Source organism: Eriocheir sinensis, chromosome 39 (assembly GCF_024679095.1).
Source record: "Eriocheir sinensis breed Jianghai 21 chromosome 39, ASM2467909v1, whole genome shotgun sequence".
NCBI classification, from domain to species: Eukaryota; Metazoa; Arthropoda; class Malacostraca; order Decapoda; family Varunidae; genus Eriocheir; species Eriocheir sinensis.
This window is the reverse complement of record NC_066547.1, coordinates 10,990,868-11,004,559: the sequence shown is the minus strand read 5'-3', so window position 1 is coordinate 11,004,559 and position 13,692 is coordinate 10,990,868. Positions and strand designations below refer to the sequence as shown.

At 42.4% G+C, this 13,692-nt stretch overlaps 1 protein-coding gene across 3 annotated transcripts in view; it reads left to right on the top strand.

Moving 5' to 3' along the window:
- Nucleotides 1-13,692, top strand: part of LOC127008977 (twist-related protein-like) — a 283,842-nt gene that overhangs the window by 243,860 nt on the left and 26,290 nt on the right. For all 3 annotated transcript variants that reach the window (XR_007761495.1, XM_050881531.1, XM_050881533.1), the window contains one exon: nucleotides 6,088-6,228. Coding sequence is in view for 2 of the 3 variants with exons in the window: in XM_050881531.1 (XP_050737488.1) it covers nucleotides 6,089-6,228 (140 nt within the window). In the remaining variant the exon portion in view is untranslated. The remainder of the gene's footprint in view (nucleotides 1-6,087; nucleotides 6,229-13,692) is intronic.

Sequence of the window (13,692 nt, the reverse complement as noted above, 5' to 3'; positions counted from 1 at the left end):
TTGTGTGTATTATATATTTAGCCATGTATGCATGTATATGTGTTTCTATATATAGATGGATCCTTACATATTGGTGTTTAATAGCATCATAAACTCAGCAGCCATAATCTCTTTAATGGTCATGAAGTGCGAGGCTTCATTCACGTACAGCCGGACAGGTGCGGTGTTAGCGTCGTTACAGGTGTTTTAGAGTTAAAAATAATGTTGCTATAGCCATCGTAAGACACTTGACTTCACACTATGCCTTTAAGTTTTTATTTACGTACATATGATCTTTACCGCGACCACAATGCCTTATAAGTAAAGCAAAGACGTTCATGGTGATGCTGGTTGATTATTCGTAGTAAGATGAAGGCTATCAAAAAGTTAGAGGGAAAGACATCATCAGCATCATCAACAGTCATGATTAGTCTTTCGCAGAACAAAGAATATTTCCCAACACACTCTTCTCTCTCTTAGCAGTGTTCTATCCTGCTTTGGAAAATGCTCTAATTTGAACCTTTCACCTGGTTTTCTGACTGCTCAGGCTTTTACACGTTCTAGGACGTTACTATCACATTAGTTCCAATCAGTTTTCAGCTGCACTCATTATAATTATGACCTCCCACTCCTCTATATTGTTCGTAAACGGAAGGCTAATGGGTGAATGAGGAGTGGAAGAGGGAAGAGTGGAGAGGGAGGAGTGTATGTGTTTAGGATGTTCATGTCAAGGGGTTAGTGGAAGTGGAAAGAGGTCTTGGTAATATTTTTTGCTTGAGGTTTAGAGAGTGGCAGTATTATGAGGTGGATGCAAATGGGATGAAAAACGGGAAGTGTGAAGGAATGAAAGGAGAGTGAACGACGAATAGATGAGGGAAAAGTGGAAGGACTGACCTAAGTTGGAAGATAGGAAGTGTGAAGTGGAAAGAAAAGGTAAAAGTAGAACAGTAGGGATAAGTGGAGGGTCGGATAACGAGTGTAAGGTTCCCCATCAGTGTGGTCAGTCCGTTCCTTAGTAATGGGGGTGCTGTGCTCACTAATGACAGCCCGTGGGTCTAGGTGGAGGGAAAACAGTTACCTTACTTTGATTTTCCTCTCATTAGGAGAAGGCGCCACCTTTACCCATTAACCTTACCTCCTATACATCTACTCCTTTTCCTTGGTTTCGTTAGGTAGGTATAGGAAAGAGAAAAAGGAGGAGGCGGAGGAAAACGACACAAAGATGAAGGAAGCTAAAACAAAGAAGGAGAAAGGAGGAGAAGGAAAAGGAGAATGAAGAAAACTACGGTAGAGGAGGACGATAGAAAAGGCGGAAAAGAACAACACGAAGACTATAAGAAACCCAAGCCAGAGGAGGGGAAGGATGGAGAAGGAAAAGAAGAACGCGAAGACGAAGAAAGCAAAGGAGGTGGAGGAGAACTGAGAAAAAAGGAAAAGAAAAAAACGAGGAAGAAGAAAGCTAAGCGAGGGAGGAGGATGAAGAAGAAGGAAAAGAAGAACACGGGAACGAGGAAATTGGAGGAGGATGGAGAAGAAAGAAAAGAACACGAAGAAGAAGAAAGATTAAAAAGAGAAGGAGGATGGGGAATAAGGAACAAAAGAACACGAAAAAGAAGAGAGCAACGCGAAATGAAGAGGATCAATGGAGAATGGAAAGAAAAAACACGAAGAAGAAAGCAAAGACAAAAGGAGGTAGATGGAGAAGGAAAATAACACGGAAAAAAAGAAAGCTAAGGGAAATGAGAAAAATGGGGGAGAAGGAAAATAACCCGAAGACGAAGGAGGAGGAGAAGAATGGAGAAAAGGAAAAGAAAGACACGAAGAAGACAAAACCTAAGCGGAAAGAGGTGGATGGAGAATAAAGGAACAGAACGATGCAAAGAAGACAAAATAAAAGCGAAAGAAGAAGGATGGAAGGGGATTAAAGCCTTCTAATGACCGCGTTATAATAGTTTTCTTCCTTTAAGTCTCCTGAGGCCGATCGCTTTGTTTTCCCCCGAGCTATTTTTCGTCTTAAAATAGTCCGCGCCGTTACAAAAGCCCCCAGAAGAAAACGGAAAGCTCCTTACAATATTTTTAGCGGCTTTTCGACTCCTCGTTTTCTATACCTGAGTTTAGAAGGCGAGGCGAGGCACGGGAGACTACGTTATAATGATGGCGGTAATAATGATGGAAGGGTTGGTGTTGATGATGATAGTGATGGTAATAATGATAATTGTGGTGATATAAGCAAATGAAGGTGAAAATGAGGGAGATGATGAAGATGCAGATGAAAAAACGAAGACAAAGATGAAGTCAAAGGATAAAGCCAAAGACAAGGACAAAGACGAGGACGAGAAGAGGCAAAGAGAAAGTGGAAGATCAAAAGAAAAAGAAAAAATAAGAACAAGAAAAGAAAAGAAAAAAAGGAGAAGAAGAGTAAGAAGAGATATAAATAAAATGATATAGAGAAAGAAAAAGAAAAAAAGGGCAAGTTAAGACAAGAAAAAAGAAAACAAAGAAAAAGTAAAAGAGGAAGAGGAATAATAATAAGAAGAAAGAAAGATTGAGGCGAAGAAAAAGGAGACGCAGAAGAAAATGAAGACACAGAAAAAAAAAACGAAATGAGACGTAACAAAACAAGAAAAAGAGGAGAAACAAGAACACATAAAGCCGCCAAGAACGAGAACAGGAGGAACAGGACGAACAAGACAGAAAACAACATGAGTGAAAAAAAAAACTTCTTGGGATTGCGAACAAAGTCAACTTGAGAGCCTGAAGAAGAGTATGTTTGTGTAACTTTTCTTGTCGAGATAAAATTGTAACAAGATTTTAAAGATAAGACTACCGAAGAACCACGCCCTTTGTTGTGTAGTAGTAGAAGTAGTAGTAGTAGTAGTAGTAGTAGTCGTGGTAGTAGTAGTAGTAGTCGTGGTAGTAGTAGTAGTAGTCGTGGTAGTAGTAGTAGTAGTAGTAGTAGTAGTAGTAGTAGTAGTCGTGGTAGTAGTAGTAGTAGTCGTGGTAGTGATGTGAGCGGTAAGGATGATTTCATTGTAGTTGTTGTTTCTGTAGCAGTAGAAGTTGTTGTTATTGTTGTATTTCCTCCCTCTGCTGTTTTAAACTTTCTTATATTTATTTTACATTCTTCTTTTACGTTGTTTTCTGCTCCTCTCGGCTTACTAGAACACAAAACGTTCCTTCCGCGACAAAGAAACGTTGAAATTGACGTCGTTACATGTCTTCCTCCTCCTCCTCCTCCTCTTCCTGCTGTTGCGTCTCCTCTTCCTCTTAATCTTTCTCTGTTGTCTTTTCCTTTCCCTTTTATTTTTGTCGTTTGTTTTCTTCCTAGTCTATCCTTTACATCTGTTGCTGTCTCCCTGTATCTTACTATTTTTTTTTTAAATCGTTTTCATTTTTTTTATTTTTTTTTACGACGTCGCTTATAGCACCGGGAGGCTTTCTTCAGAGGGCTCGATGGTGGTCGGCCCAAGCCCGTCATGGCGCTGGCAATTTTTATAGTGGCGCCATTTATTCTTTGCTTATGCTGCCCCCCGGAACTCATTCGTGATTCACTTGGACGGTTTCTTCTAGAGTCCGGGTTGATGGGTGATCTTCAGGACAGCATGTAGGTAGTCTTAGGCCACTCGGCGGTGACTGAAAAATCCCAGGTGGTAGCGTGGGGATTCGAACCCGCGACGTCCAGCACGCGGTGAATGCATGGCCCGCACGCTAACCACTCAGCCACCGCCTACCCTACTATTTCGTTCACTTAATCATTACGATGTCATCTACTTTTTTCTCCTCCTCCTTCTCTTTTCTGTCTCCTCCTCTTGGTCCACTTTATCCAAACACCCCTTTCCCATTTTCCTTCATCCTCGTCTTGCTGAAAATAATCTTCCCTTCAAAAAAACAGGCAAACAAACAAAGAAAAGGAAACATCAAGCAGTACACTCTCACGTCAATAAATCACCAAGGCAACGCACTGTAATGATGTATTTGTGTGTGTGTGTGTGTGTGTGTGTATGTGTGTATGTGTGTGTGTGTGTGTGTGTGTGTGTGTGTGTGTGTGTGTGTGTGTGTGTGTGTGTGTGTGTGTGTGTGTGTGTGTGTGTGTGTGCGCGCCATTCATTGGGGCCGATGCCAAAAAGAATGTTTTTCAACAATAAAAGGAGACTGAAAGAACTTCAAAAGGAAGTAAAAAGAAAAATGAATATCTGCCAATGAGAACAAAAAATAATCGTGAAAAATGACAAACAAGCACGTCACTGTTATGGTTTTACGTTGTTTATAAGTATATCACAACTTGGAAGTGAAATGAAAGAAAAGGTTAAATTCGTGGATGATTCCTATGTTAGATGGAAGAGAATATAGAAAGAAACTGAATAAACTAAAAATGAACTGGTCAAAGGAAGGATGCTGGAGACCAACCAGTTTGTTTGAATAAGGTTGAAAACACCAGTAGACTCGTATTGCATTATTAAAGGGCAAATAAATTAAATGAACGAAAAGGCAGAAGGCGCACCATTTCGAGTCATAGCGACCACAGGGAGGAAATGCTAAATATACCGGGCGACCTTTTGCTTTAGTAAGAGAGGCAGAGAAATAGACAAAGGATAAGAAAAAAACAATGAAAGCTTCCTGCAAATTTAAAACTAATGAGAATAAAACTCAAATAGAAAAAAAAATCTCTAGAGCAGAGGCCGCTGGTATCTTTTTATTCCTTACCCATTAAGAAGACAAAGTAAAAAATAGCTTAAAGAGAAATTGATAGTCATAGATAGATTAAGAGAGAGAGATGCAAAAGGGGCAGACGCAAGAAATAAGGCAAGGCATATCACCTGAAAGGCAGATCGGATGAAATTGAGAAGGGGAGACTTGAAAGACGCACTGACTGAATCGAGAAAACAAAAAAGATAGAGAAGGCCGTTTACGTTTCATTACTCAAAGGTCGAATAGATCCTAAAAACGGGACATGAGGAGGACTTAAGCGGCCTTTTGGAAGATTGACCGATGCGAGAATGACGGCTGAAGGGAGCGTGGGAGGTGGATGTGCAAAGGACGTGGAGGAAGGAGAAGAGAAACAGGAGGATGTTTACGAAAAAAAAGAAATATGCGACGGGTGTTTATTTTTTTATTTTTTTTATTTTTTTTACAGCAACGGAACCAGCTTAAGGGCAAAAAAAAAGATAACAATAATGAAAAAAAAGCCCGCTAATCACTGCTCCTATTAAAAAAGCGTTCAGAGGAGAGGCTGAAAGAGAGGTCAGTTTCGAGAGGAGACTGTTTAAGAAGAAGACGAGCAAGCAAAGGAACAAAAAGAAAAAGAAAGTGCAAGAACAAGAAGCTACAAAAACAACTAAAAACAAGAACAGGAAGAAGAAGTAATGAATAATAAGAGTGATAAAGGAGACGAACGAAAAATAACGCCGCCAAACTTGAAATCATTGAAATTCGGAAGAACAAGAATAGGAACACGAGTGAGTGAAAAAGGGAAAGACGGAAGGGAGAATAATTAAGAAAGGCGAGCAGGAGGAAAAACAAAAACAGTAATAATAGGGAGCACAAGACCAAAAACACGAGTGGTTGGATAGGGTGAAGATGGAATGGAGGATAATTAGGGAAGAGGAGCACGAGGAAACATAGGTAGATAAGGTAGGAACTCGGGACTAGCTTGAGAGGGACGATGAGGATAAGGCTGAGAGGGTTAAAATTCAGAGGGAGAAAACTTATGGGAAACGATAGTAGTAAATGTTTGTTTCCTATTTCTGAGATGACTGAATTAAAAGCTGGTAAGAAAATTGAAAACAGATAGGGAATTAAATTTAAAAAAAAGCACCATGAAACGTATGTAAAAAACGAAAACTCGAATATAAGGAGAGATAAAAAATGGAGAATCGAGAGAGAGAAAAAAATGTAAAATAGAAAATAAGAAGATTAAGAAAAAAAGAAAGGAAAATGAAAGTAATAAAAGATAAGGAGATTAGAAAGAAATAAAAAAATAAGGAGATTAAAAAAATAGAATCTAAGAAAATACATGAGGGAAAAATATAAAGTGAAGCATGAAAAAAAAAAAAACGTAATCAACTAGTTTTTCTCACGCTAACGCCTCCTCTTCCCCCTCCCCCCCAGGATGCGTCAGGTGCCGGGTATCAGCGTGGAGGGGCTGGAGGAGGGCACGGCGCCCCCCCACCTCGACCCCCCCGCCACCCCCACCCCCCTCCACGCCGCTGTGTACGACTGGCACGAGGACGACGACGATGACGACTACATGTGAGTACTGCCCGAGTGTCGTACGTTAACTGTTTTTTTATTGGTCAATTTTTTTCTGTCTTGTCTCGTGCTCTTGTCCTTCCATTTTTACTCTTCTCACCTTACTGTCATTGTCTTTTATTTACTTATTTTTTTCATGTACGTGTCCGCTTACTAAGGGGACTATTTTTGGGTCTTTTACAATTATCATATTTTTCCTAGTTGCCCTTTCTTGGATCTCGGTGACAACAACAACAACAACAACTAGGACAACAGCAACAAATACAACGACAACAAATACAGCAATAAATTCAACAACAACAAATAAACAACAACAACAACAACAACCAGGACAACAGCAACAAAAACAGCGATAACGAATAGGTACAGCAACATATACAACTACAAATTCAACCAACAATTAAACAACAGATACAGCAACAACACATACAACAACAACAACAACAACAAGTGGGTTTTGTGTGGGATGATCAGTAATTATAACCACATCAATTATCTTCATTTTTCTGTCATTACTCAGGCTTCCTCAAATTCCTGTGTGCCCGTATCAGTCTTTTTTTTTAGTTTCCCGTTTTCTTCAACTAAAGTTTCGTTTTTTTTTTTTTTAGGTTAGCGTCATGATGAATGCTTTATTGAAAACATCTTATTTCGCTTGTTTTCTCTTCCTCGTACAGTCGTCTTCGATTCATAATATGCATGCTTGTCAGTTTTTTTTATGCGTTTTTTGTCCTTGTCTTTCTGATATTCTACAATTTGATAACTCTCACTCCCTCACTCTCTCACACCCTAACTCCCTCACTCCCTCACTTTCTTTCCCTCTGATATTCTACAATTTGATATCTCTCACTCCCTCACTCTCTCACACCCTCACTCTCTCACTCCCTCACTAACTTACCCTCTGATATTCTACAATATTATATCACTCACTCCCTCACTTTCTTTCCCTCTGATATTCTACAATTTGATATCTCTCACTCCCTCACTCTCTCACACCCTCACTCTCTCACTCCCTCACTCCCTCACTCTCTTTCCCTCTGATATTCTACCAATACTCGATTTGAAACACCTCATATATCATTTTTTCTTTTTGCACAGGCCTTTACTAGTTCATATGTACCTGTATTAGTTTAGCTTTTCATTTTCACGTTTCTGGTCAACCAATTTTACAGCCCATTACGTTTATTTGTGCTGTGTGTTCCATTACTTTCCAATTCCTGTTGTTTTCCTCATTCCCACCGCTTCGTAATACATCTGAGATTTTATGGGTCATTTCCTATTTTTTTTTTTCATTACTTTTTTACATTTTCGTCATACATTTTCTCGTTTATCACGTTTCCCGATCGTTTATTTCAATTCGCTATTTCACTCGTTCGTTAATGCTTCTTTATCACGTATGTCATGCTCTCAATTCAGTCTCATAGTGTCTTCTTTTTTGTGTTTCTTTCACGCATTGTTCTTTCCCCCATTACTCAGTTCATTCCTTCATCCATTAATTTGTTACTGGCATTGATTTTTACTTTTTCCCTCAATTTTCTTATATATCCAGAAATTTCTTCCCTTTCACTCGGTCGCTTTTCTCATTTCTTCTCATTAATGTCGTCTTTGCTTCCATCATTCTTTTATAGTTCTTCCTTCTCAGAAATTCCCACAGTCTTTGACATTCTCTCTCTCTCTCTCTCTCTCTCTCTCTCTCTCTCTCTCTCTCTCTCTCTCTCTCTCTCTCTCTCTCTCTCTCTCTCTCTCTCTCTCTCTCTCTCTCTCTCTCTCTCTCTCTCTCTCTCTCTCTCTCTCTCTCTCTCTCTTAATCTTCCTAATTGTGGGTTCTCAGAGACTTTGACTTGCTAATGAAATAATGATTTTACTTCTTCACTCATTATTTTCTTTTCGTCAGCTGCAGTTGAAAGACTATTACTTAATTTAATACTATCATTATTATCAACATTACTTTATTAGTAGTATTAGTAGTAGTAGTTGTGGTAGTAGTAGGAGTAGAAGTAGTAGTAGGAGGAGGAGGAGACTGTGGTGGTGGGATAGTATTGTTATTGTTGTTGTTGGTGGTGGTAGTCGCTGGTTCAATGCAACACTTTTATATATAACATTATATTTCTTTACAGCCTGACATCTTTCGAATTTATTTTCACGCATTTTAACTTCTAATTTCACTTTAATTTTATTTTTCGCCTCTCTCATTTTGCTTTTTCTGTGAGGTCTGTTCTTCTAAATTCCTCTCTCCTCTTCCTCCCCCTGCTCCCTCTCCTCTTCCTTCTCCTCTCCCTTCCCCAAGCTTCTGCAAGGCCAAAATTTTCATCATAAGCCATTGTCCACTTGTTCTTCTTCCTTGTTCTAACTGCACATCGAATCCTCCTCGTATTCCTCCTCCACTTCCTCTTACATGTATTTTTTTCCTCCTACTCGCCCACCTCCTTCTCCTCCTTTACTTCCTCCGCGTCCTTTGCACTTCCACTTCCCACGTCCCTTTCAGCCGTCATTCTCGCATCGGTCAATCTTCCAAAAGGCCGCTTAAATCCCTCTCATGTCTCATCTTTAGGATCAAGTCGACCTTCGGGTAATGAAACGTAAGCGACCTCATCCTTTTTTACGTGTTGCTTTTTACTCTCCATTATTTTTCGCCTTTTCATCCAGCCAACCGAGAAACGGGGAGCAAATATTTATCTGTTCGTTGCGTCTTTCAAGTCTCCCCTTTTCAATTTCAACCGATCTGCCTCTCACTTAATATGCTTGGCTTTATACCCTACGTCTGACTCTCACTCTCTCTCTCTCTCTCTCTCTCTCTCTCTCTCTCTCTCTCTCTCTCTCTCTCTCTCTCTCTCTCTCTCTCTCTCTCTCTCTCTCTCTCTCTCTCTCTCTCTCTCTCTCTCTCTCTCTCTCTCTCTCTCTCTCTCTCTCTCTCTCTCTCTCTCTCTCTCTCTCTCTCTCTCTCTCTCTCTCTCTCTCTCTCTCTCTCTCTCTCTCTCTCTCTCTCTCTCTCTCTCTCTCTCTCTCTCTCTCTCTCTCTCTCTCTCTCTCTCTCTCTCTCCATATTCACCTTTCTCCACAATTTCTCCATATCCTCGTTTCCTTTTTCAAAGAGTCTTGCTTCTCCTCGCTGTCCTGTTTCTAGTTTCACCTGTCTCCCTCACCTGCTACTCCGTCCTTATCCGTGCCCTCTTCCCCTTCTACACCTCTCTCCCTCTCTCTCTCTCCCTCTAAGCCTTGTTCAGCCAGACTTTTCTCTCCTCGCTGCATCTGCCTTCACCGCCCTCCCATTTTCCCTCTTCCTCCTCTTGGTTCCGTTCAGCTCACACACAGCTCTCTTACTTCGTCTGTCACTGGGTGTATTGCGGTGTTTCGTCTTTGCCGCTTGCCCCATTCGTTAACGAGTTCATCCGCATCCTGTCAGCTTCCTCCTTCTCCTCCTCGCTGTCCTTGTCCCCGTTCGCTGCGCTCACTCGCTCTGTCCTTGTGTATCCTGCCCGGTCTGTTGCCTCTCCCGCGCCGAGCTGTTGACGTTGCCATAGTGAGTTCTCCGCCTCGCCGTCCTCCCGTGGCCCCGTGCCTTACATTTTCCACGAAGGCTTACTCGATTTTGGTAACGGGTGGTTTTCCTTTTAATTCCGTGTAGAGAGAGAGAGAGAGTGGGAAAGAGAGAGAGCGAGAGAGAGTGTGTAGAAGAGAGAGGGTGCGGGAGTGGGTGTGTGAAAGAGTGTGGAAGACATAGATAGATAAATGGATTGAGAGAGAGAGAGAGAGAGAGAGAGAGAGAGAGAGCGAGAGCGAGAGAGAGAGAGAGTTGAATATCATAAACTTTTAGTCGGATTAGTGGAGTCGTGACCCGAGTGTTGAGTTCACCTTTCCTGACACTAGTGAGTAAAATGTTGGAAATATCCCCCACCTTTTTCCTACCTTCCTCTTCCTCCTCCTCCACGTCTTCCTCTTCCGCATCTTCCTCCCCGAGACATAAGGATTAAGAAAATACGCGTTTAGTCCACCGCGTGTGTAAAAAGCGACTCAAAGGGAGGAAGCTCGTACGTTGCAGGCCGTTGAGGTTACGGCCGGATCTCCCACTTCAGTGAATTTTATCCCGAGCCGAGGAGCGTCGCTGAGGGCCTGGGTGAAGGAAACGACGTGTGTGGGACGGAGAGCGGCTGGACGGAATGTGACGGGATATAGAGGACGAGGGAAGAGAACCAGTAGTCAAGAACAGTCAAGATGCTGTCGAAATAAAAGCTGAAATAGGGTTTTGTAGAATAAAATATAAGTAAAAATGTGGTATGGGATAAAATAATGAAATAAAAAGGTTGAAAAACGCACAAAAGTTGGATAAAAATAAGGAGAACGTACAATTATTTATGAAGGATAGACCAAAACGATAAATTGTCCTGTGTTTCAACTCAAAGTCTTAAGAAAAATTCCTTCTTTGGAACATAAACGTGGAAGTAGTGGTTGATTATGCGTTATATTTACAACGACAGAATGATGAGGCAGTGAAAAGAATACCCGAGTAGCATTGAGTAGCACTGCGTTAAGCCTTCCTGTGAAATAAATTAGATTATTAAAGCAGGCGGCCTCTTTTGGAGCCAACGCACCTTCTGTTAACCGCTCAGCCTCATCTTTCTTCCCGCTCCCTCCCTGCAGCCGCCACTTCCCCACAATGCTGGAGGACGAGCTGAAGCCGCCCCTCCCATTTTCTTTCTTTCCTCAAATAAACCCAGACAGGTTAAACGCCAGCAAAAAAAATATGAAGTGAAAAAATTCTCCCGATATAGCGACCCGAGAGAGAGAGAGAGAGAGAGAGAGAGAGAGAGAGAGAGAGAGAGAGAGAGAGAGAGAGAGAGAGAGAGAGAAGGCTTGGGCTAAAATTAGTAGCTTCCGAAAGTTTTTGAAAATCCGCGGTTTTAGAATTCCCTGCAAAATGCAGCAAGAACAAAAGGATGACAACATTTATTAAGCAGAAGATGGAAAATAAAATTAAGCCAGGGTCAGCATCCCACTCAGACCATTTTTTTTCTTTTTTCTTTTTTACAGCAAAGGAGACAGTTGAAGAGCATAAAAAAGAAAACATGAAATGAAATGTAATGAAATGAAAAAAAAGCCCGCTACTTACTGCTCCTAAAAAGAGTTCAAGTCGTAGGCAGGAGGAAATACCGATGAAGGAAAATTGTTCCAGAGTTTACCTGCGTGAGGGATGAAAGGGTGAAGATGCTGGTTAACTTTTGCATAAGAAGTTTGGACATTATAGGGATGAGCATGAGTAGAAAGTCGTGTGTGGCGAGGCCGCGGGAGGGGGAGAGACATGCAGTTAGCAAGTTCAGAAGAGCAGTCAGCGAGAAAATATCGATACATGATAGAAGAAGAAGCAAACAATTAAGCCAAGGTTTGCATCCCATCCAGACAATTAAGCCAAGGGCAGCATCCTACCCTGACAATTAAGCCAAGGGCAGCATCCCACCCAGACAATTAAGCTAAGGTCTTCATCCCACCCAGACAATTAAACCAGGGTCTGCATCCCACCCAGAAAATTAGGCCAAGGTCTTCATCCCACCCAGACAATTAAACCAGGGTCTTCATCCCACCCAGACAATTAAGCCAAGGTCTTCATCCCACCCAGACAATTAAGCTAAGGTCTTCATCCCACCCAGACAATTAAACCAGGGTCTGCATCCCACCCAGACAATTAAACCAAGGTCTTCATCCCACCCAGACAATTAAGCCAAGGTCTTCATCCCACCCAGACAATTAAGCTAAGGTCTTCATCCCACCCAGACAATTAAACCAGGGTCTGCATCCCACCCAGAAAATTAGGCCAAGGTCTTCATCCCACCCAGACAATTATACAAATTTCTTCATCCCACTCAGACAATTAAGCCAAGGTCTTTATCCCACCCAGACAATTAAACCAGGGTCTGCATCCCACCCAGAAAATTAGGCCAAGGTCTTCATCCCACCCAGACAATTATACAAATTTCTTCATCCCACTCAGACAATTAAGCCAAGGTCTGCATCTCACCCAGACAATTAAGCCAAGGTCAGCATTCCACCCAGGCAATTAAGCCAAGGTTTGCATCCCATCCAGACAATTAACCCAGGGTCTGCATCCTACCCTGACAATTAAGCCAAGGGCAGCATCCCACCCAGACAATTAAGCCATGTACATGGTGTCCGGACAGCTAAGCCAGGGTGTGCACCATTTCCTATTTCTTCAGGTTTGATACCGTCTTCCTGTAGTGGAAATTACTTGCCCCCCTCCCCTCTGACACACACACACACACACACACACACACACTCAGACCCCCGCACCACCTACACGCACAACGTTTTTTTTTTTTATGGAGTTAGGAACTTTACTTTTTTTGCATTTCACAATTTTTTTTCTTTAAGTGGTGGGTGACTGTTTAGGTATAATCATTTCTCCTTTTTAACGTGAAACTTATATCCTAATTTAACTTAAACTGAGGTGAGAACTTTAATTTGTTGAAAAATCTTTTATCCATTTTTTTTTGCTTTTATTTTAATTTTATTTATTTATGTATTTTATCAATGAAAGGACAAGGTTTTCTTCCCTTTAAAGCGGCGTCCACACAATGCGTGACTTATTATAATTCCCCTGCCATTCCTCTGCTTCCCTTCCCCTCCCCTGACACCCCCCACCCTCCCCACTTCCGCCCCCTGTCATTCCTTTGCTTCCCTTCCCCTCCCCTGACCACCCCCCCCCTCCCCACTTCCGGCCCCTGCCATTCCTCTGCTTCCCTTCCCCTCCCCTGACACCCCCCACCCTCCCCACTTCCGCCCCCTGTCATTCCTTTGCTTCCCTTCCCCTCCCCTGACACCCCCACCCTCCCCACTTCCGCCCCCTGCCATTCCTTTGCTTCCCTTCCCCTCCCCTGACACCCCCATCCTCCCTACTTCCGCCCCCTGTCATTCCTTTGCTTCCCTTCCCCTCCCCTGACACCCCCACCCTTTCCACTTCCGCCCCCTGTCATTCCTTTGCTTCCCTTCCCCTCCCCTGACACCCCCACCCTTCCCACTTCCTCCCAATGTCATTCCTTTGCTTCCCTTCCCCTCCCTGACACCCCATCCTCCCCACTTCCGCCCTTGCCATTCCTCTGCTTCCCTTCCCTTCCCCTGACACCCTCCACCTTCCCCACTTCCGCCCCCTATCATTTCTTTGCTTCCCTTCCCTTGCCGTCCACAATTTACCCCCTTCCTACCCCCTGCCATTCCTCTGTGTCCATTCCCCTCGCCACCCCGTCTCTACCTTCCTTCCCCTGGCCATTCCTTTGCCTCCCTTCTTTCTTTCCCACCACCACCATAAGTAGTTTCATTATAATTATTCTATATTAATATCAGCATTATCATTATCATCTTTCATCATTGCCATCATCATAATCTTTGCTACTATAAAACATGCTTGCGATCTAATCATCAATGAGACTGAGTAGTGAGCACCGGCAAAGCGTAGTCCAG